The sequence below is a fragment of the Drosophila eugracilis genome, unplaced genomic scaffold (genome assembly GCF_018153835.1).
Source record: "Drosophila eugracilis isolate 14026-0451.02 unplaced genomic scaffold, ASM1815383v1 contig_1197, whole genome shotgun sequence".
NCBI lineage: Eukaryota > Metazoa > Arthropoda > Insecta > Diptera > Drosophilidae > Drosophila > Drosophila eugracilis.
In genome coordinates, this window is record NW_024571981.1 from 2,219,786 (window position 1) to 2,244,299 (window position 24,514).

Here is a 24,514-nt window from a genome sequence, read left to right on the forward strand (position 1 = left end):
GTCTTACGGGATCCATGGGTATCAAGTTGCCCCGTATAAAAGGCAAGTTTACCGGTTGCACGGTTCAGAACGGCTTTCGAGCGCGTAAGTGCAACACCTTTGATGTGCGATCTCTGATTTTTTGGATATTACCACCCAGCAGTAGCAGTAGCAGTGGCAGCAACACCAGCGGCAGCATCAATTTGACCTTTTTGTCAAAAACCATAAACCTAAAAGAATTATTACTAAATATATATCTATACATATATATATATATATATATAAATATTGAGAAATATAAGAAAAGTGTATGTGTGTGTGCGATAACTATGATCCTGGCAAAAAGGATCTATGAAAACTCTGTGACAATAAGAACAGTGACCCGGATTAACTCGGATTATCGAATCGAAATGGATTACTATTAACGATCTTACCTTTAGGAACTACTTCAGTTACTTAACCTAACCTATAGGTTCTAATTTCCAAGCAGAAGATACTTTCGTGAAAAGCACGTAACTCTGACTTCAACATCTTGTGTAACAGATCACTGAAAAGTATCATATCAATCGATCTGAAAGTGAAGTAACAAGAATTTGATTGAGAAATTTCAATTAACTTTGGAAAATGGAAGTTAATACTTCTAAGCAATAAATTGTATTTAGCTAACGTTTACATTTCTATTCTAACAAAGAATAACGATTTTCAAAAATGTCCTTCATCATATCATATGTCGATTATTTTAAAAAAAATTTTAATTCTAAAAGCATATATCACTCAAATGTCAGAAAGAGACAGCTAGCCTGTTACTTCATCAAAAGTGAAAATTTGTTTTTCGTTGTGGGTTCGAAATGCTGTAATAGCCATTTCGAATTACTGGCCAAATGATTTCATACATAGATACCTGTGTGGCCGAGACATATGCGTGGCATGCCATTAAATAGAAAATAGAATTAGAATATTCGAATTCGTTGTCGACTCATATACATGGGCGAAAATATTTCGAATATGTTTTAAAAATAACCAAAGACATTAGAAAGAGATCGCCAATACATATACATAATCTATATCTATGTATGTGTGAGCCATGCGGTAGCATGAGCCGAAAAGCTTCTCGAATCAACCAAATACATATAGGCGAAAAAATATATGTGTGTTTAGTTTCGAAATAATTTCGAGAATTTTAAAAATAACGCATTCGTTGAAAGTTCGCGTCGAATCGTATCGAATCGAATCGGATTGTCGATTTCGAGTGGATTGTCGAAAACCGTTGAGCATCCGAGCTTTACCATAAGAAATCATTGCGGTCTCGCAAATCGGTCGTATTAGAACACGCCACCTTATCGAAATAGACATTTAATTAATCCAAACTCGCGTTTCGAAACGGTAATTATCATTTTCTTTCTAGAGTGAGTGAGTGACAGTGACCGTTTTAAGTTTCGAGAAATATTATAGATAATATAAACCTAATTGTAATAACTTACCGGTTCTTTAACCGTTTAGATTATTACCTAGCAAAAAAACAACTTTAGGAAAATACGCAGAAAAATTTTTATTGAAAATCAACGTTACGTAACAAATACCGACGCCCAGAATATTCGTACATATATAGCACATATACGTGATATATGTATATATTTACATATATCCGTATCGGATCCGTGATCTATATTTAGGCGACAACCCCACACAATTCACTTGTTGTCTGTTTATAACAAAAACAACAACGCCTACACCGACAAGGCCTAATTAACTTTGAGGTGTGAGATAAAATCAAAGCATTTGAGAATCCACACATACATAAATATCCGGTTACGGTAACGGGAATTTCGAAAAGCGCGAAACGGGAAAAATGCTCATATTTGGAAATCGAAATAAAATTTCGAAACCTCTTCCACACACACACACAAACGCGTAAAAAAAATGTTTTCTGTCTGCTATTGCTGCTGCTGTCAAAATGGGTCAAAATCATTAAAAACCAAAAAAATTCGAGTTCGAAAAAAAATACGAAAATAATTCGCTTGACTGAGAACAAACCATATAATAATTAACAATTTCATTTTGTTTATCTTTACAGGGAAGTTTTGGGCTCACGACGCGATTAACTAAGAAATTTTGAAAAGTCCCAATATTATTTTCTCGAGTTTTAAGTTTCTAAACGAAATTTAATCAAGATGCCGAAGCCAGTCGCAAGTCAGGAGGATGAGGATCCCACCCCATACTTGTTCGTGTCTTTGGAGCAAAGGCGTATCGATCAATCGAAACCCTATGACTCGAAGAAGAGTTGCTGGATTCCCGACGAGAAGGAGGGTTATCTCCTTGGTGAGATCAAGGCCACCAAGGGCGATATCGTCTCCGTCGGCTTGCAGGGTGGAGAGGTAATATCATCGTCGATAGGAGAAATCATCGATAAGAAATTCATCAAAATATTACAAATCGGTTATTGAAGTGGCTTAATTAAAGGATTTTATAAAGTTCTCGCTGCATGCTACCCCTGGAAAAACTCTTTTTGGTACTACGGAAAGATTATTTCGAAGGGTACCAAGAGGCAGGAATTTTTAATTACCTAAGAAACTTCAATGCCCTTACAACGTAGCAAAAAAAAAAAAAGAAAAGAAACTATAGATTTCACCTACATATACGATTAGGTACGAGATTTAAAATCCGAGAAGGTGGAAAAAGTGAATCCACCAAAATTCGAAAAAATCGAAGATATGGCCGACATGACCGTGCTTAACACACCTTGCGTGTTGCACAATCTGCGTCAGCGTTACTATGCTAAGCTCATCTATGTAAGTGTTGTACTGCCAGAAACTCACTAATGTATGGGTATCTCTCTTCTCTCTCTCTCAATCTCAAAAAAAAAAAAAAACGAACTGCTAACCCAACGTCTAACCAACCAAAAAAAATTGTACAAAAACTAAACATAACCAATCGAACTGAAACCGACCGATCGAACGAAAACGATATAGACACGAGACTTAAAGAAAGATCTGCTCCAGCAAGTGAACCCCCCGAAATACGAAAAAGCCGAGGATATGTCCAACTTGACATACCTTAACGATGCCTCTGTGCTCCATAACTTGAGACAGAGATACTACAACAAGCTGATCTACGTAAGTAATTGCCAAAGAAGGGTGGCACACCAATATGCGTTCTATGTTTTTACCCAGCCGCTTACCACACTCACATTTATCAAAAACGAAACATCTCCAAATTATTCAAAACCCTATTAGAGCTCTACAGCAACTAGTCTCTAATCAAAGCTTAAAATGATCTAATGCCATTGAGTAGACTGCTAACATTATCATTGCCAACCTTTTTTAAAAATTACCACATTCATGAAAATCATTTTAAATAGCCCTATAAAAACCCTAATCCCAGCTAAATCCTCATTTCCTGTGACGTATGCACTAATCCAGCTTCTATTAAAATGAATCTTGGCCGTCCAGTCGGATGAACCGCACAACTGGAAATTAAACGGTTCTATATACAGCACACACAAACCACACAAACAAAGCCACAAGAATTGGTTCTCAACATACACAATGAAAGCCGAGCTGAAAACTCCCCAAAAAGATCACCAATCATTACCCCAATCCAAACAGAAAAAACTTTAAACAAGTATTCCTGCCAAACATCGTAGTTAGTTTTTCTACTTATAACACAAAAAACCGAACACCAAGAAACTGGTAGACCAAAAGACAACCGAAACTGTTACTAAAATTTTGTAATTTTAAAAAAAAACTATTCCTAACTTTCTCTGTTTATGGAAGGATAAAGAACTCTCCAAAAAACTGAAAACTAAAAACTGAAACAGCTGTTAAAATCTATTAAAGACTTATGGAGATGCTCTGAATCCTCTTATTCCAAAACTAACTTTCCAAAAAACGCTAACAAAGATGAATGTAAAACGAAATCTTCACCATGTTAACCATAAATTTCTATCCAATCTATCTCTTGGCGAAAAACAGACCTACTCCGGTCTTTTCTGCGTTGCCATCAATCCTTACAAGCGCTACCCCGTGTATACCAACCGTTGCGCTAAGATGTACCGTGGCAAGCGCCGTAATGAGGTGCCACCCCATATTTTCGCCATCTCTGACGGTGCCTACGTCGACATGTTGACCAACCACGTGAATCAATCTATGTTGATCACCGGTGAGTCTGGTGCCGGAAAGACTGAGAACACCAAGAAGGTAATTGCGTACTTCGCCACCGTTGGTGCCTCCAAGAAGACCGATGAGGCCGCTAAGAGCAAGGGCTCCCTGGAAGATCAGGTTGTGCAGACTAACCCTGTGCTTGAGGCTTTCGGTAACGCCAAGACCGTGCGTAACGATAACTCCTCTCGTTTCGTAAGTACTCTCAAACTTGTTAAACTTTTAAGAAATTGAATTAAATTGTAACTTTCTATGGCTTCCAGGGTAAATTCATCCGTATCCACTTTGGCCCCACTGGTAAACTGGCTGGTGCTGATATTGAGACCTGTAAGTTTTCATTTTTCCAATGGACTATACACAGATCAGAGTGCTAACACTTGATTATCTTATAATTTCAGATCTGCTGGAGAAGGCCCGTGTCATCTCCCAGCAGTCCCTGGAGCGTTCCTACCACATCTTCTACCAGATTATGTCTGGCTCCGTTCCCGGTGTTAAAGGTATACAATCGCCTCATTTACTCGTCCAGACATCTCTCATTCAGAGTATCATCGAACTTTTTAGTTCTTTTCAAATCTCTTCTAGTTGTTGTTTAGGTTCAATACACACACACACACACAAATACCAAACACAACAGACACATACACACATACATATCCACACAAATTGATATCATAGATTAATCGATGTACTTTCTATATACACATTATCTGTCTAGACATTTGTCTGTTGACCGATAACATCTACGATTACCACATTGTCTCCCAGGGCAAGGTCACTGTAGCCAGTATCGATGATGCTGAGGAGTTCTCCCTCACCGATGTAATTGCCCCTTCCTTATTTGATTCTAAATTTCGTTTTTATATTGTTGATTGACACTTAGATATTTACTATTTGGCTAAACTACTGCTCGAACTATCGTAATCTATCTTAGAGCAATATTTATAGCTATAGTTGGCTAACTATTTTATTGCGTACTGCTATCGTATCGTAAATGGATTAGGCTACACCCTATCCGCTTAGCTGTAGCCCAATACTATGCCAAGAAACATCCCAAGGAACGGATAATTGGAATCCATAGTAGAAAGCTTTCACTCAGAGCCCCCCTGCCCTACCCTGCCCCTGCCCCTTACCAACAGAATTCCTAACTCATTTTACATTCAACTAACAATCGAAATCCTTCAATAGGATCATTATTGAAAATATATTTTTCTACCTCTTTCACATACCTTCTACCTCCAACACACAACCACAAATCTCATAACTATCGTAAAATGTTGTTCGCATATATATCGTATATATATCTATAAAGAATACTGCCTGCTCTCGAACAACATTTACGATTATCGCATTGTCTCGCAAGGCAAAACGACCATACCGAGCGTCAACGATGGCGAGGAATGGGTAGCCGTGGATGTAAGGCCATACAGAACATGGTTACTTGTCTGCATAATCGTACTACCCTCAAAAACATAACCCAAACAATTCATAACCCCAAGCCTAACTCACCTTCTGTGTTGTCTCCTCAATGTTGTCCAACATGTACATATATATATGTACGTTTCTCCATGTCTTAAACTTCATGTCCTGGTCTTATTCAAAATTCATAATGCTTAACAAGCTAGCCAATGCCAAAAGCGTATAAAACTCTAAACTTTAATACCTAATGAACTTAAAACCAATAATTTCTTAGAAAGTATTCATGATAGTAGGTAGGGTTTAATAGGAAAGTCCCAAAAAACACACATTTATGTTAAACTCTATATGATCGAAACTTTTTGTTCGCGCCAATTAGAGATGGTATTTCTGGGTCAGCATATTGGCGATTATCCCGGCATTTGCCAGGGCAAAACGCGGATACCCGGTGTCAACGATGGGGAAGAATTTGAGTTAACTGACGTAAGTTGTGGTGCAGGTCCTTCAGTGATTCCCAAGCAAACCCAACTCCAACTCGGAACTATTGTAAAAAGATATCTTCTCTATCAGTATTACGTATTACATATACTTTTTTTCTTTTATAAACTCCACTGATGATGTTTGATAATGATCCGAGCACGATCTTATTGATCTCTCGCTCTATGTAGTGCCGGCTATTATATCTGTGTACATATGGTTAACTTTCAAATGTTATTCCGGAATTATCTTGAGTTACTGTGCTCTCTATCTCTTTCTATTTTTATATCCCACGTAGTCTTGCACCACATTCCAAAAAATTCCGCTTGTACCATACACAAGACCCAAGATCCCTCAGCTGGGAGCAGGAATGATCTCTCTGTTGACCTCACACCGCATCTATAAAGTTGATTTATATTCAAATTCTCACTTGACACCGGGTTTTATTAGATTGCCATTGAAAAAAAAGAGATGAAAGCCTGCTCCTGGCTGAGAAAAAATGCACATGGATAATGTCCACATCGTTGATACATACACTCCAAACACTCCAATCTCACACACACACAGACACACTCAGCATAAAGCACATGTGACATATATATGTGATACCCTAGGCTTAGAGCATAAGTTCTGTTCTTGCTAAACCAAAAAAAACCTCTTTTCCGACTATGTGTATGTAGACATGTGCTTCCTCTCCGATAACATTTACGACTACTATAACGTATCCCAGGGTAAAGTAACTGTACCCAACATGGATGACGGTGAGGAATTCCAGCTTGCAGATGTAAGTGGTCGCCAAACCAGACACAAACACGAAAGCCCACACTATCAAACTGCACCTCACCCACACACACTCACACACAAGCACACATGCGCAGACATATAGACACTTCCCGCAAATATATGCATCCAATATCGGTTGACGTCTGAACGACATTGAACCCACAAAACCGATGAGCTATACCACCACCACACCAAAACCAAACAGATATATTTTGTGTGTTTTGTGATTATCTTTTCTTTCAACTTTTTTTTTTCGTTACCCAAGTTCCGTTCCAAGTTCCGGTTCCGATAATGGAACGTATAGAGAGTAAGAATGATGGAATGACGAATGTCGCAACCCCTGCCCGAAAAAAGCATCCTAGGGATCGGTCTCTAAGCCGATGCTCTGTCAATTTCTTTATCTGTACCTGTACCTAATACGAATGCCCCGACAACAACGACACCGTTGTCCTCGACTTTGAATTTATGCCTGGAATGTAAAATGCATCATGTTATTCTAAGATATTCATATTTATAGATAAGAAAAACCAAAAGTGTGTGTGAATATCCTCGTGATTTGTACCTGAAAATGACACTATGTACAAATTCAAGTTTGGATCCTTTGTGTCTCTTAAACCTTTGTGTGTAACGGCCAAACGGACTGACCCGAAAGCCGTCCTCACCAAACTGGTTAAAAGTTTAGCACGTAAACTGCATAAAAAGATCGAATAGAATGCCCCAAAGAAATTTCCTTTATTTCATGTGTCTTGTTAGTTTTTAAGCAACCCGGCAAATCACGTGTTTCCCAATGATTCCGGAATATTTAAGTCACCTGGTAAACCTAGCTATAAAAAGATCTGTAGCACCCGTAGGTCTACTAACCATAACGCTGCTCGAAAAATCTTTCGATAACTTGTAGTGAAATTGTTTTTAAGCATGTTTTGCATGATCTACTAGACGTAAGCTACACTCAACCACAGAAAATATGCTCAAAAAACAAACCCAAAAAAATAACGCCTATAAATGCCATTAACCAAAAGATGTGAAAAGCGAAGTTTCCCTTACTAAAGTCCTAATTTTTTACCCCAAAAAAACCATACAACCAACAGCAAGCCTTCGACATCTTGGGCTTCACCAAGCAGGAGAAGGAGGATGTGTACAGGATCACCGCCGCTGTCATGCACATGGGTGGCATGAAGTTCAAGCAACGTGGTCGCGAGGAGCAGGCTGAGCAGGACGGTGAGGAGGAGGGTGGCCGTGTGTCGAAGCTGTTCGGTTGCGATACCGCTGAGCTGTACAAGAACTTGCTCAAGCCCCGCATCAAGGTCGGTAACGAGTTCGTCACCCAGGGCCGTAACGTCCAGCAGGTCACCAACTCGATCGGTGCCCTCTGCAAGGGTGTGTTCGATCGTCTGTTCAAGTGGCTGGTCAAGAAGTGTAACGAGACCCTGGATACCCAGCAGAAGCGTCAGCACTTCATTGGTGTACTGGATATTGCTGGTTTTGAGATCTTCGAGGTGAGTATCGGACGGATCGGGGGACTTGTGCTGACTTTTAATCTGTGAAGGCGACCACTTGTGCTTGCCCTTAGAGATTTAAGTTGGCTGTAGCTGGTGGATGATCTTGTCCAAGATCATTTCTATGATTTGGATGTCTCATTCCCAGCTGACCTTCTAACACGTCTTTTTAACAGTTTAGCTAGGGATTCAGATTCAGAATCACTCGGGGAACCACATAGGTGCAACCTGTCTTCGCACATAAACGCCCACCTAAAACTACACAAAGTTACACTGTAGCACTATCCGTAGATATCCTTAAACGATCACTATTTTATTATGTAAATATTCCCAACTCCAATGTAGTACAACGGCTTCGAGCAATTGTGTATTAACTTCACCAATGAGAAACTGCAGCAGTTCTTTAACCATATCATGTTCGTCATGGAGCAAGAGGAATACAAGAAGGAGGGTATTAACTGGGACTTTATCGATTTCGGTATGGACTTGCTGGCCTGTATCGATCTTATTGAAAAGGTGCTTAATAGATTCAACTCAATCCATGTTTTTCTACTCTTTGTGATCTTTGTATTATGAATACTTGAAAAATGCACCGAAGTATTTTTTACGTTTGTTATGTCATGTTATAGCACTTTCAATCGATCTTTTAGATATGAATCGTGTCTGCGGATGGGTTTCCGCCAGAGTGATCTCAGGTAAACTGTAAAATGAGTGTGTTCTGAATGTCAGGGAATCTTGTCGGCATGTCCCATCCAAGCACTGGTTTATTTATATGTTGAATATGTACTCATCCCATCAATCCACACCATTTCCCCAAATATGATATCTAGTACAACGGTTTCGAGCAACTGTGTATTAACTTCACCAACGAGAAGTTGCAACAATTCTTCAACCATCACATGTTCGTTTTGGAGCAAGAAGAATACAAGAGGGAAGGCATTGACTGGGCCTTCATCGATTTCGGTATGGACTTGTTGGCCTGTATCGATCTGATTGAAAAGGTTCGTTTCCTCGTAACCAACTCTCCAAAATTATCCGCCATCGCTCGTTGTTCTATCTACATAAGTTTATATAATATAAAAATGTTTTTCGCACCCTGAATGGCAAATCATCTAGAACTGATGATCCCAGGAAGGTTTTGCATATACCTTATACATATTTATTGTTTCAGTCATGCGGAGAAGTGCGCCCATAAGCGTTTTCTAACTCCAAATACTATATATATATTTTAAGCACCCATATCCACATCCAAATCATTTTTGTCCAGAATGAAGAACCCCCCAGAAAGAGTTCGAGGGAAAAGAGAAAGTAACTAACCAAACGAAAATCGAACATTGAAAACAACATCCAAATTAACACCGCTTTATTATTACGTTACATATTGTTCCGTTCCACAAATCTAGTACAACGGTTTCGAACAATTGTGCATCAATTTCACTAACGAAAAACTGCAACAATTCTTCAATCATCACATGTTCGTTTTGGAACAAGAAGAATACCAACGCGAGGGCATCGAATGGACCTTCATTGATTTCGGCATGGATCTGCAATTGTGTATTGATCTGATCGAAAAGGTACAGACACGGCCATAACTATCTAGAAAGAGCAGATAGCCCAAGCTGACCATTAAACAATAATACACAATTGCGATTAAAGTGCACCTTGAAGAATGATCTAATTATAATGCAATCTAATCGATATTAATTTCCATTAACTTAGTTATAAGATCGCCTAAAGCTAAACAAGCACCAACAAGTTAATGCATATGCAACTTTACGACTCACCACTAAAATTGTAAGGGGTAAGTTCTATGTACTAATGTGTTCTGTAAGTCGTCTTAGTAAAGCGATATGCCGCCTATAAGTATTGTTGACAAAAAAAACTACTTTAGTTTAATTGCGTGCTTTTACTAGAACCAATTTCAGTAGCCCCACAAAATGATCGACAAAAAACTAATGAAAGGAACTTCGATTTCTCTCACCAATAGCCTATGGGTATCTTGTCCATCCTGGAAGAAGAGTCTATGTTCCCCAAGGCCACCGATCAGACCTTCTCGGAGAAGCTGACCAACACCCATTTGGGCAAGTCGGCTCCATTCCAGAAGCCCAAGCCTCCAAAGCCCGGTCAGCAGGCTGCCCACTTCGCCATCGGCCATTATGCTGGTTGTGTGTCCTACAACATCACCGGTTGGTTGGAGAAGAACAAGGATCCTCTGAACGACACTGTTGTCGACCAGTTCAAGAAGTCGCAGAACAAGCTGCTGATCGAAATCTTCGCCGATCACGCCGGACAGTCGGGTGGCGGTGAACAGGCCAAGGGAGGTCGTGGCAAGAAGGGCGGTGGCTTCGCTACCGTCTCGTCGGCCTACAAGGAGCAGTTGAACAGCTTGATGACCACTCTGCGTTCGACCCAGCCTCACTTCGTCCGTTGCATCATTCCCAACGAAATGAAGCAGCCTGGCGTGGTTGATGCCCACTTGGTCATGCACCAGCTGACTTGTAACGGTGTGCTTGAAGGTATCCGTATTTGCCGTAAGGGCTTCCCCAACAGGATGGTGTACCCTGACTTCAAGATGCGGTAAGTATTGGGACCTTAGGGGTCTTAGGTCTTTGGTCTTTATTCTTTATACTTTATACTTAGTTAATACACTAGCACTTAGAGTTAGTTAAAATTCAGTTATATCAGCACTTTGGTTTTCTTGTACATACACCAGTTACGCGCACTAGGAGTAAGCAATTAATTATTATCAATTATTAACTTGTGAACTTGTAATACTCAACTATAGTTACATGATTCTGGCCCCAGCCATCATGGCGGCCGAAAAGGTGGCCAAGAATGCTGCCGCCAAGTGCTTGGAAGCCGTCGGACTGGATCCCGATATGTACCGCATTGGTCACACCAAGGCACGAACGCACTTCCTTTTTTTTATAAATCCTACTTGTATATGCAAGCAAATGTCCTTATTCCAATTGTATGACTAGTGTATCTTTCAATTGAATCCCCACTTGTTTCTCCTCCGTTGTATGTACCATGTACCAGAAATCAATTCCAGTTCCAGTGCTGTGTTAGGTGTATATCCGTCTTAAGACTTGCTGTGTGTATCACGATTTGTTTCGAGTATGGAATCAAAAACGAACTCTACATCCTGACAGGTACCAGATCCTGAACCCCCGTGGCATTAAGGACCTTGATTGTCCCAAGAAAGCCTCCAAGGTTCTGATCGAGTCCACCGAGCTGAACGAAGACCTGTACCGTCTGGGTCACACCAAGGCATGAATAAGATCTTTATTTACCATTATTTAGCTTAATCTGGCAAAACAACTTCAAAATTGTGTAAAAACAGACACTTATGAGTGGATGGCTCAACAGTAGTATTTTGTGTAGTCAATAATATTTGATATACGGTGCTCGAGAAAACCTCAACGAGAGAGCTCTCCGAATATAAACAAAAAATTCATAACATATTTCACACTTTACACACTTAAAAGACATAAACCAAGTTGGCAAGTGACAACTGTACCGAGTGGGTACGATGGTAAAAATATTTCCATATTGCAGCTATCAAATCCTGAACCCAGCTGGCATTGTTGGCGTCGATGATCCCAAAAAGTGTGGCTCCATCATTTTGGAATCCACCTCATTGGATCCCGATATGTACCGCATTGGACACACCAAGGCAGATAAACGTTCCGATCTGTTTCGAAGTTTCATGCATTTTGAACTTTTATTTCTTTCTTTCTGCTCTTCCCCACAATTAGTAGTTTTTGAAATATTTCCCTTTCACACTTCACGAATACCACACAGCTCGTATTCGAATCCTATCAAATTCTCTCAATACAAACCTGAATTAAATTCACTCGTATCTCAAATGCCAGCCAGAGGCTGTACGAGCCAAAACATCCACAAAGAAATACGAAACCAATACAGTATGATATAGATTTCAGGCGCCCTTTAGGTAAACAGCAACATAACCCTACTGGGGGCGCTCCGTTTAAGTTCAGCACTTCTCTCCCCATTCCCGGAAATGATATGATATGAAATCCCACTCCAACATACACACATAGACACACACACACACGTATACACGAACACTTAAACACAATCGTAAAAGCCCCCAAGCATGGGTTCGAAAGTATTATCGTAGAAGTTCCTTTTTGAATTTATTGAGATTTTCTTGTTAAGATCATATGTAACTAATACTAGATATAAGCTAGATATACTAAACCATAGTTAGATACTTGGAATACTGTAGTATCATTTAATGTTGATTATCACATCATCTATATGTAAACATATAGCTACCAAATCCTGAACCCCAAGGGTATCAAGGGTATTGAGGATCCCAAGAAATGCACGAAAATTCTGATCGAGTCCACCGAACTGAACGATGATCAGTACCGTTTGGGTAACACAAAGGCACGCACAACCAACCATTTTTTCTACACTTGATTACTTCAAAAACTCCTTTTGTCTATGGCTCCGAAACTGATGTCCAGACTCACTTTTACACTTTTGCACTGCAAGAAAACAGAATACACACTCATGGAGTCGGACCTTATCGAGATGCAAACTAAGCAAAAAGCTTAGAGTCTTGAGCCGGGAACACTCTGTTCGCATGTCCTTTTTCTCTATCTCTTTATCTGTATAAGTTGGCCTGTTTTTAGAAGGACATACCATACATACATAACCAGATCCTTTCCAAAAAAAACCTTTACAAAAAGGAAACCACTATCCCACCCAACCAAACCAATCCCCTTTATTGGTATCAACACTTCGAATTAGTAGTAACTTACCTAGACGTAACTCTACTATTCCCTAGTCAGTAGTTAATTAATCTAACCACCATCAAAACCAATACAAAATTAGTTAGTACGTATGCAACCTTTTACTAACCAAATCGTTTGAAACAAATTAATACAATACCTTCAAACTACAAAACCCCCATACAGCTACAAAATCATGTGCCCCAAGCAATTGCAGGGCGTTGAGAAAGACAAAAAGGCCACTGAAATTATCATTAAGTTTATCGATTTGCCCGAAGATCAGTACCGTTTGGGTAACACAAAGGTATATGACCGACAATATATCTTAAACATTCATTCACGAATTAAATCATCTGCACTTCTGCTGCTTGAGTCTGGATAATGTTTTATAGGCTTCCTAACTTAAATCAAACTCTAACGAACTTTTTAGTTTTGTTTGGGTTTGATTGATGTTTTGGCCAGCTGTAGGTATTATCAAGACCTCACACACCTCTTTCAAATTTCTCACACAATATCTTCTGCACACTTCCAAAAGATACATTTTCCAGATCTGTTTTCCCTAACCCAATTATGACAACATTTCCAGCTGTTAGTACACGGCTTTTGTCATGGATTTGATTATGGAATGTTTGATTTGGGAGACTTTATCTTGCCTCTCTAAGACCCATTTGAGTGTTATCATCTGCCTGTATTTTAACCCCATTTGCATCCCGTTAATCAAACTATATGTGTTACTGTTTTTGATCTGTGATTTTATGTACCTTTCTGTGTTCTTGTTTGTACCATCCATCCTCTATCTATCCCAGTTAAACCTGTCCAAAAGTGTTTTTGAAGAACCGCTTAAGCAAAAGCAACAAAAAATATAAAAAACCTATACCGTCTGAAAGAGTTTCTTAAGAAACTCCCAGAACAGTGTTGGTTTCGCTTAGTGCACGCGCTCTTCAGGAGACGAAGCCAACAGAAAACTAACCTATTTTCTTTTCCCCACCCCAAAAAAAATCCTTAAACGAAAAAAAAATAGGTGTTCTTCCGTGCCGGTGTCCTGGGTCAGATGGAGGAGTTCCGTGATGAGCGTCTCGGCAAGATCATGTCCTGGATGCAAGCCTGGGCTCGTGGTTACCTGTCCCGTAAGGGCTTCAAGAAGCTCCAGGAACAGCGCGTCGCCCTCAAGGTTGTCCAGCGCAACCTGCGCAAGTACCTGCAGCTCCGTACCTGGCCATGGTACAAACTGTGGCAGAAGGTCAAGCCCCTCCTCAACGTCAGCCGTATCGAGGATGAGATTGCCGTGAGTATAACCCAACATATGAGATCACCAGCCTTCGTCTTGGGTTTTTATGGTTTGGTTTCGACAATGGTGAACTTGGACAGTACAGTTGCTGGTGACAATCATCCGTTCACCGGGTTGATGTAGCCCTGGTGTGTCTATTCCATTTAGTCATTGTCTGGGGTAATTGGATGAGTCGGAGCAGCTGCACTAGCAATCGAATCCCCGAACTCAACTCAATCTTATTTTAGCCAATGGCCATAAACATTGTTTCGATGCGAAATTCTTTCGCTTAATTAAGCACACATCTTAATACCTGCAGCAGGGGCATGCAGCCCAAATAGCCACCCACCCACCAGCAGCTGCCCGAACATATCGATACGATCTAATTCCAATCGTGTTGTGCTACCAAAAATAGATGCTGTCATAAACTACTCGCACTTTCGGGCCAAATGTGGCCTCAGTTTGGCCAAGGCAAAAAACTTTTCGCTGGAATTCAACAACTCTTCACCTCTCACATTTCCCATTTGTACAATGTATGTTCTTACACTTGTATATTTTTTTGCAAAAATCATGATTGGTACTGGGTCTATTCTTGGCCCTGCCACATAGCTCGAGATTTTTTAAAGAGCCACAATTAGTTTGCCAATTAGCTTGCTAATTAAATAATAAAAAATGCCTGAAGATGCCCACGTATAGTTCCGATCCCCGATGAGTAATTTAACATTTATACACACCAATACGCACAATAATGTGTATGGTTGGATGATCTATATATATATAAGATGGTACACCTGCTGGTCCCGCCGCACAAGTGCGACTTGATAGGCCCCATACCAAAGCAGTATAGAACCATAGCAATGCCAGCAATTCGTGAATTATGATGGCTACCTCCTAACCAAGGCGATTACACACATGCCAAGTGGCAGCAGCTGCCATATTGCTGCTCTGCTCTGGTGCCGCTCTGCTCGCATCGGGGCGTTTTTGCTAATTTTATAGCCAAAGTGGCCCAGTGCATTTGCAGCAGCCATTCCAGTTGTATTTGACCAGTCGCCGTCGCGGTAACGCGTACCACAAAAAATCGAACCCCTAACGAAGAACCAATCGAACTGAGCAAAAGATCATTTTAGCTGGCATTAATCAATAAAGCTAGCATAAAGATAACGAATTAAGAACAGAGTTGACTAGTGGGAATAGAACTCCTAGTTGATACCAGTGTATAGCCCTTCTTAAGAGAGAGAATTTTCCAATAATTAGGAGTTAAAGAAAGTGATTTATCACAATGGCCGATGAAAAGAAAGCCAAGAAAACGAAAAAATCCACCGAAGCAACCACACCCAGTGCCACTGAGGAAGCAGCTCCAGCTGAAGCTGCTCCACCAGCAGCAGCAGAAACTGTAGAAGCTGCTCCTCAATCCGAACCAACCCCAGTCGAACCACCAAAATCCAAGGCAGCTGAGGAGATCAGCTCCGGTAGCACAATTTCTAACCCATCGAATGCCTCTAATGACTTACAGCGTCTGGAGGAGAAGGCCAAGAAGGCTGAGGAACTGCATGCCGCTGAAGTGAAAGTACGCAAGGAGTTGGAGGCCCTCAACGCCAAGCTGTTGGCTGAGAAGACCGCTCTGTTGGACTCCCTGTCCGGTGAGAAGGGTGCCCTCCAGGATTACCAGGAGCGCAACGCTAAGTTGACCGCCCAGAAGAACGACCTCGAGAACCAGCTGCGCGTAAGTATCCCATTAATCCCATACATCCATTTATACGATGGCATTAATCCAAGTGCCACGAAAGCGGAAAACGCGAAATTGATCAGAGGCAATCGAGCATGAAAGTTGCTCGGCTATTTCTGAACATTGGCGCAGTTGGCTAAATTTAGGAGTGACCGATCACGTACTTACTCAGCCACTTAACACGCCCCCACAATTTCTTCAATTGGTTTAGGATATCCAAGAGCGCCTGACTCAGGAGGAAGATGCCCGCAACCAGCTGTTCCAGCAGAAGAAGAAGGCCGACCAGGAGATCTCTGGCCTGAAGAAGGACATCGAGGATCTGGAATTGAACGTCCAGAAGGCCGAGCAGGACAAGGCCACCAAGGATCACCAGATCCGAAACTTGAACGACGAGATCGCCCACCAGGATGAGCTCATCAACAAGTTGAACAAGGAGAAGAAGATGCAGGGCGAGACCAACCAGAAGACTGGTGAGGAACTCCAGGCCGCTGAGGACAAGATCAACCACTTGAACAAGGTTAAGGCCAAGCTCGAGCAGACCCTCGATGAACTGGAGGATTCCCTTGAGCGCGAGAAGAAGGTGCGCGGCGATGTTGAGAAGTCCAAGCGCAAGGTTGAGGGCGACCTCAAGCTCACCCAGGAGGCTGTTGCCGATCTGGAGCGCAACAAGAAGGAACTCGAGCAGACCATCCAGCGCAAGGACAAGGAGCTGTCTTCCATCACCGCCAAGCTCGAGGACGAGCAGGTCGTTGTACTGAAGAGCCAGCGCCAGGTCAAGGAACTGCAGGCCCGCATCGAAGAGTTGGAGGAGGAGGTCGAGGCTGAGCGCCAGGCCCGCGCCAAGGCTGAGAAGCAGCGTGCCGATCTGGCCCGTGAACTCGAGGAGTTGGGCGAGCGTCTGGAGGAGGCTGGCGGTGCCACCTCTGCCCAAATTGAGCTCAACAAGAAGCGTGAGGCTGAGTTGAGCAAACTGCGTCGCGATCTTGAGGAGGCCAACATCCAGCACGAGTCCACCCTGGCTAACCTGCGCAAGAAGCACAACGATGCCGTCGCCGAGATGGCTGAGCAGGTTGACCAGCTCAACAAGCTGAAGGCTAAGTAAGTACCATAAATATTATTAGATATCTAGCTAGCTATTTCAGGTGCCATCGCTATGGAGACAGAGAGATCTTGAATGATCTGGGAGTGATTTGGTTACAGAACCCAATCTAATAGATATTTGCTCTTTTACCTATTTGCTAATTCAGGGCCGAGCACGATCGCCAGACTTGCCACAACGAGCTTAATCAGACTCGTACCGCCTGCGATCAGTTGGGTCGTGATAAGGTAATATGTCGTGATAACTGGCGCCCCATCAGGGACGCCCAGCGATCCATACATATACAGAATTACACAGAACACGCATGTTCCAACCAAATAAAAGCAACCACACAACTACGTACAAACGAACTACGTCTGTGTGCCCCTCGTTAAATCACCATCTCTCTCTCTCTCTCTGTCTAATGAAAAAGAAAGGTTTTTGGAAATGTTCAACGAAAGGATAGCAAATCGCTCGCTTCTCGCCTCTGTATCTGTCTTTATCCCCCACAAAACATGAACTAACCCGTGAAATACGAACCTCTCTGTGTCTCTATCTATCTGTCTAAACTAGGGCTGAGAAGGAGAAGAACGAGTACTACGGCCAGTTGAACGATCTGCGCGCCGGTGTCGACCACATTACCAACGAGAAGGTATTGAAATTGATCTCTATATATGCGTTATTGCTATCAACGCGATGCTGTAAATTAAAATGCTGAAATTTCTAGTTTTGCCACGTTTACATCTGTGTATAGTATCAACGTAGTTGCCACCTCGCAACCACACCGAAAATCCTCCAAAATATTATGTAAAAACTAAAACGACCCACAACTAAAATAATCTCCAAGCTTGATCTACTAAATCTCAATGCCTTGTACAGCACCTGACACGAAAACCGAAATGCCACACTCACAATACCAATACCAAAAACAAAAACTCATTCCCGTTCCGAAACTAATGGTTTAACTTTTTGAAATCCTAAACAGGCTGCCCAGGAGAAGATCGCCAAGCAGCTGCAGCACACCCTCAACGAGGTGCAGTCGAAACTGGATGAGACCAACAGGACTCTGAACGACTTCGATGCCAGCAAGAAGAAGCTGTCCATTGAGAACTCCGATCTGCTCCGCCAGTTGGAGGAGGCCGAGTCCCAGGTGTCTCAGCTGTCCAAGATCAAGATCTCTCTGACCACCCAGTTGGAGGACACCAAGCGTCTGGCCGACGAGGAGTCGCGCGAGCGTGCCACACTTTTGGGCAAGTTCCGCAACTTGGAGCACGACCTGGACAATCTGCGCGAGCAGGTTGAGGAGGAGGCTGAGGGCAAGGCCGATCTGCAGCGCCAGTTGAGCAAGGCTAACGGCGAGGCCCAGGTCTGGCGCAGCAAGTACGAGTCCGATGGCGTTGCCCGCTCTGAGGAGCTGGAGGAGGCCAAGAGGAAGCTGCAGGCCCGTTTGGCTGAGGCTGAGGAGACCATCGAGTCCCTCAACCAGAAGTGCATTGGCCTGGAGAAGACCAAGCAGCGTCTGTCCACCGAAGTGGAGGATCTGCAGCTGGAGGTCGACCGTGCCAACGCCATTGCCAACGCTGCCGAGAAGAAGCAGAAGGCCTTCGACAAGATCATCGGCGAATGGAAGCTCAAGGTCGACGATTTGGCCGCTGAGCTCGATGCCTCCCAGAAGGAGTGCCGCAACTACTCCACCGAGTTGTTCCGTCTTAAGGGCGCCTACGAAGAGGGCCAGGAGCAGCTGGAGGCTGTGCGTCGTGAGAACAAGAACTTGGCTGATGAGGTCAAGGATCTGCTCGACCAGATCGGTGAGGGTGGCCGCAACATCCACGAGATCGAGAAGGCCCGCAAGCGCCTGGAAGCCGAGAAGGACGAGCTCCAGGCCGCCCTCGAGGAGGCTGAGGCTGCTCTTGAGCAGGAGGAGAACAAGGTGCTCCGTGCCCAGCTTGAGCTGTCCCAGGTGCGCCAGGAGATCGACCGCCGCATCCAGGAGAAGGAGGAGGAGTTCGAGAACACCCGCAAGAACCACCAGCGCGCCCTCGACTCCATGCAGGCTTCCCTTGAAGCTGAGGCCAAGGGCAAGGCTGAGGCCCTGCGCATGAAGAAGAAGCTGGAGGCTGACATCAACGAGCTTGAGATTGCTCTGGATCACGCCAACAAGGTAGGTTCATCAACTAGTCCTCCGCAATCCCTAAAACTAATTGCTTTTTTCTATAATCCAGGCTAACGCCGAGGCCCAGAAGAACATCAAGCGTTACCAGCAGCAGCTGAAGGACATCCAGACTGCCCTCGAGGAGGAGCAGCGCGCCCGCGACGATGCCCGCGAACAGCTGGGTATCTCCGAGCGTCGTGCCAACGCCCTCCAGAACGAATTGGAGGAGTCTCGCACTCTGCTGGAGCAGGCCGACCGCGGCCGTCGCCAGGCCGAGCAGGAGCTGGCCGATGCCCACGAGCAGTTGAACGAGGTTTCCGCCCAGAACGCCTCCATCTCCGCTGCCAAGAGGAAGCTGGAGTCCGAGCTGCAGACCCTGCACTCCGACCTGGATGAGCTCCTCAACGAAGCCAAGAACTCCGAGGAGAAGGCCAAGAAGGCTATGGTCGATGCCGCCCGCCTGGCCGATGAACTCCGTGCTGAGCAGGATCATGCCCAGACCCAGGAGAAATTGAGGAAGGCCCTCGAGCAGCAGATCAAGGAGCTGCAGGTCCGTCTTGACGAGGCCGAGGCCAACGCCCTCAAGGGAGGCAAGAAGGCCATCCAGAAGCTGGAGCAGCGCGTCCGCGAGCTCGAGAACGAGCTTGATGGTGAGCAGAGGAGGCACGCCGATGCCCAGAAGAACCTGCGCAAGTCCGAGCGTCGCGTCAAGGAGTTGAGCTTCCAGTCTGAGGAGGACCGCAAGAACCACGAGCGCATGCAGGATCTGGTCGACAAGCTGCAACAGAAGATCAAGACATACAAGAGGCAGATCGAGGAGGCCGAGGAAATCGCCGCCCTCAACTTGGCCAAATTCCGCAAGGCTCAGCAGGAGCTGGAGGAGGCCGAGGAGCGTGCCGATCTGGCCGAGCAGGCTATCAGCAAATTCCGCGCCAAGGGACGTGCCGGTTCTGTCGGTCGTGGTGCCAGCCCAGCGGTAAGTTTCACTTAAAATCCCAAGTGCCCCTCATCATCATACCCCTTTAGCCCCTATTACCTTGATACCCCTTCAGCGATAAAAGAAAATATGAAAAACCATTTGAACTTCTCGAAATCGAACACTACTGAGCCTTCATTTTGCTGCAATAGCACACCATATCAATCATGTTCTGTTTGGATCAGCTCTTGAATAATCTGTATATTCTTCCCTTTCATATTGCGCGCGTATGCTCTGCTTCTTCTCACGAAAACAGATCTAAATCTGAGGCACCACCACCAAGTGAAAAAAAAATCTATATAGCGATCCAATTATGGTTCATTTACGATAATGAGAAAAAAAAAAACCATGCAAAGAGAATTATAGCTTATAAGAATTATTATAAAATAAATACTAATAACAATAATATAGATGCATCATACGACATTCGCTAGCAGACAAAAATGTAAAAATTAGAGGCCACCCAAATCAGAAATCAAAGGATCAATTCATCGAATAATACCAACCAAGAATGCGTTCATTTTGACAGAAAACCAAACGAAAAGCAACAAAAAAAAAAAAGAAATACAAATATACTAGCAAGCAACCAACAGCAGCAACAGGCTAAAACAATCGAATTGCTTTCTCTACCACCATTTAAAAAAAATACTATTCTTCCACTATATTATTATAAACTGTATTTGTACATGTGTACTGCAGCCGACAGCGTCAAAGGGCCGCAAGAGCGCGCTGCTGGAGCAGTAGAAACTTTTCTGAAACATTTGTAAGTGGACGTGTTCGTGCACGTCTTGACCTGTTCTTGTTGTGTCGGAACTCTTCCCTCCCACCCCCTTACAAACACACACAGTCAATCAGTCAACCGCAGCTCATCTCGTTGTCTCGTTCTCACTCGTTCGTTGTCGTAGCTCAAACTCATTCGTTACGTTTTGTCGTCTCGTTATCGTACTCGTCAAGCGATTTCGTTCCAATCTCATCTTACACACTCGTCTCCCCAGTAAGACACTCTCTTTCTCTCGAAGAGCATTTACGTTAGCTCACTTCGTACCATGGTTCTCGTTATTTCATCCATGCACTCGCTAGCACTACATAACGTGATCAGAGAGTGCAGGATGTTCTCGTTTTCGTTCTATCCTGAGCAGTCGATCCAACTTGGCGACTCGTCCCATCCCCAAGCATGTTTGAATTATGTTTGTTTTCTTGAACTAATCTTGATATATTTTTTTTATTCTTTTCTACAGCCCCGTGCGACGTCCGTTAGGCCACAATTCGACGGATTGGCCTTCCCACCAAGATTCGACCTTGCTCCTGAAAACGAATTCTAAATGCCATTTCATTTTTTAATTTATTTTAAATGATATTTCATAATGATTATGTTTATGATTTTAATTTAATTTCTTAATTTAAAAACAAAATAATAAAACTATAACAAAATATATATCGAAAACGACGGGAGGCATACTACCAACAACGCCATATGCACTTAGGCAAAAAGAAATGGAAACCAAATAACAACAATCGATAATTATCGATTAGCATACGTACATAAGTGAACAGTATCAGGCTTTTGTGTAAGCGCGACATTTGCCATGGGGACACTGCTCGCTGGACCTGTATTTGTATTTGTATTTATATATTTTTATACAACTTTCGAAATGCATTCAACCAACAAACTATCAAAGAACCATCGATTCTCAAACGAACAACATGAGAATATAATCGCGAAATGAGAGAGCCCCGTCAAAGTGAAGGCCCAGCGGTGGTGTTCGTCGGTAAATGTCGCCCGCTGTTCGAATATTTTGCTCTATAATGTATCCTCAATTAATTGTCATGCAGACCAGACAAGACTTACGGACGACACGAGCTATACACTGCGCTTATGTTTATGTTTAATTTTGACTCTAATCAAGCAATGATAAAGAGATAAGATCATCACTCGAAAATAAATGAAAAGTATACAAAAAAGGAACAAAATAAATGTAAATCAATTTAAAGAATGTGTTTTATTTTGTCTGATCAAAAACATGGACATATGTACATACTTCCCAAATCTGTTGTGTTAAATGATATATGCGCTTATCGAATGTCTGGTACATGAGGCGGATAGGGAGCATGAAATGACGAACCTTATGGGCACCATAAACTACTTAAGGAAGATGAAAATCATGTGCCCTGACATTAAAGAAAAGTATGCACCGAATACCATTGACATATTATTCCATTTTCAGTCGGCCCATGATAAGAAGAAGTGAGTAGCAGTGAGAGGAAAGCTCTCCAACAGCGATACTCTCGGATCAGAGCTTTACTAATTGATCGGTCGAGTGTGATACGAAAACAAAAGCCGAGCGACGCTCCAAATAAAAGTTTAGTAGGCGCTACGTAAACAAACTCTGCGGGTTGTCTTCACTGGAGGTGCACAGAGCGACCGGTTCTATCGGTGGGTATTAAGTTGAACTTGGGAATCAATCAGCTAGCTATCAGCCAAGATTAAGCACAGCCATTCAAAGTACTTATTTTGGTTAAAATTAACTAATTTTATTCGTGTAGATTGATTTGCGAGAGTTGCACTGATAATGACGCCCAATATAAAAGAGGATGACGATTGGAAAGTATCTGGAATAACGAGAACTTATCCGAGCTATCGCCAGCATCGACCTATTACAAGTGAAAGGTATAAATCTAAAATAATAATGAAAAATGCAGGAAAATTATAATTTTCCCTTGCTTAGCTGGCTGGAGGGCAAAAATGCTGATGACGAGGCCGAAGGTCTTTGGCGCATTAACGATAAGCTTTACGACTTGAGCGACTTTGCCGCTCGGCATCCGGGTGGTGCTTCTTGGATAGAATGCACCAGGGGCACGGATATCACCGAGCCCTTCGAGTCGCATCATATCGAGGAACGAGCTCGCGGAATGCTGAGCAAATTCGAAGTTCGTAAGGCTGCTAAACCGAGAAACTACAAATTCACTCTCAAAGAGACTGGTTTCTACATGACCCTAAAACGGAGAGTGCGAGAAAAGCTGAGGAAAATAGATTACTCTCCCACCAAGAAAACAGAGGTAAAGTTAGTATTATTAAATTTAAATGTTGTATCGGTGTATAACTATTTGAACTTTTCAGTTCCTTCATTTGGGTATCCTGGTGTCCGTCTTCCTCTTTAGCTGGGCAGGTACACTTCTGGACTCATTGATCCTCCAGAGTCTAGCTGGCTTGTCCCTTTGCTGGGTAGCCACATCCACCCACAATTACTTTCATCAGCGCGATAGTTGGCGGATGTACACCTTTAATCTAACTTTGATGAACTACCGGAACTGGAGAATATCTCATGCCCTATCACATCATGTTTATGCTAATTCGCTGCACGATCTGGAGATGTCAATGTTTGAGCCGTTTTTATGCTGGATTCCTGATCGTCATTATGCCAGTAAGACTCAGCGATGGATCTCTGTGATTATCTCTCCTGTGGTATATGTAGTCCTGTTTCAGGGACAGCTTCTCCTGCGGTGAGTAACTGAAATAGCTTTTCATATACTATATTAACGAAATTTATATCTCTATAGCTTGGTTCTGTCATTGACCCAAACATACCGTTTGTACTGGGACGATCTTATCGGTTTGAGCCTACCGGTTTTTCTATATTTCTCCACCGGCGTTGGCCTGTTTGCAACTCTTGTTAGCTGGCAAATAATCCTAGCCGTGGGCAGTTTTATTTTTGGTTTTATTGGTCTCACAGCAGCTCATCATGATCCTCGTATTCTTCACGATGGAGATACTCAACGTCAGGACATTGATTGGGGTCTTTATCAGATGGATACGATCATAGATCGCGGAGACATTAAGTGGTCTGATCTCTTGGTGCTCACCCACTTTGGTGAGCATGCCCTGCATCATCTATTTCCCACACTGGATCATGGAGTACTCAAGCAGCTCTACCCTGAGCTAAAGAAAACAATGAAAGAGTTCGACGTGGAACTGAGGGAGATCAATCACTGGGGTCACATTAAAGGGCAGAATGAGCAATTGCTAAGGATCAAAAAGAATCCTCTGCCACCGGGTAGTAAGAAATTAAAATAGAGTTGGGCTGAGGCTTCTTTATTTTACTATAAATTGTAGCAAAATAAGTAAATAATGTGATGGAATAGGGGATAGGGATTAGACAAACAGACTTGTTAAATTAATCATAGATTATTCTTTTTTGATTTTCTCTTATAAACTGATTTTTTTTACAGTACTAGCTATTTGTGCTCTT

General features: G+C 42.8%; 2 protein-coding genes across 25 annotated transcripts; both read left to right on the forward strand.

Annotated features, from left to right (window-relative positions):
* Positions 1 to 1,254: 1,254 nt before the first annotated feature.
* On the forward strand, positions 1,255 to 22,258 carry LOC108118432 (myosin heavy chain, muscle). Of its 24 annotated transcripts, none has more exons than XM_017231126.2 (18): positions 1,255 to 1,362; positions 2,054 to 2,354; positions 2,949 to 3,092; positions 3,951 to 4,331; positions 4,400 to 4,463; positions 4,535 to 4,633; positions 4,852 to 4,955; positions 7,898 to 8,305; positions 9,136 to 9,306; positions 10,293 to 10,882; positions 11,091 to 11,208; positions 14,090 to 14,353; positions 15,849 to 16,058; positions 16,273 to 17,159; positions 17,309 to 17,387; positions 18,125 to 19,300; positions 19,362 to 20,267; positions 21,506 to 22,258. In XM_017231126.2, exons 2-18 carry the CDS (start codon positions 2,151 to 2,153, stop codon positions 21,587 to 21,589), a joined length of 5,889 nt encoding a protein of 1,962 aa, XP_017086615.2. In that variant the 5' UTR covers positions 1,255 to 1,362; positions 2,054 to 2,150; the 3' UTR covers positions 21,590 to 22,258. The 24 variants fall into 24 exon arrangements, with proteins under 24 accessions (XP_017086615.2, XP_017086609.1, XP_017086613.1 ...); XM_017231120.2 differs by lacking the exons at positions 11,091 to 11,208; positions 17,309 to 17,387 and adding exons at positions 11,458 to 11,575; positions 17,713 to 17,791; XM_017231124.2 differs by lacking the exon at positions 11,091 to 11,208 and adding an exon at positions 13,255 to 13,372.
* Positions 22,259 to 22,536: 278 nt separating this feature from the next.
* On the forward strand, positions 22,537 to 24,496 carry LOC108118436 (cytochrome b5-related protein). The gene is made up of 5 exons (XM_017231141.2): positions 22,537 to 22,701; positions 22,812 to 22,935; positions 22,994 to 23,324; positions 23,386 to 23,768; positions 23,826 to 24,496. Exons 2-5 carry the CDS (start codon positions 22,838 to 22,840, stop codon positions 24,337 to 24,339), a joined length of 1,326 nt encoding a protein of 441 aa, XP_017086630.2. The 5' UTR covers positions 22,537 to 22,701; positions 22,812 to 22,837; the 3' UTR covers positions 24,340 to 24,496.
* The last annotated feature ends 18 nt before the right edge of the window (positions 24,497 to 24,514 follow it).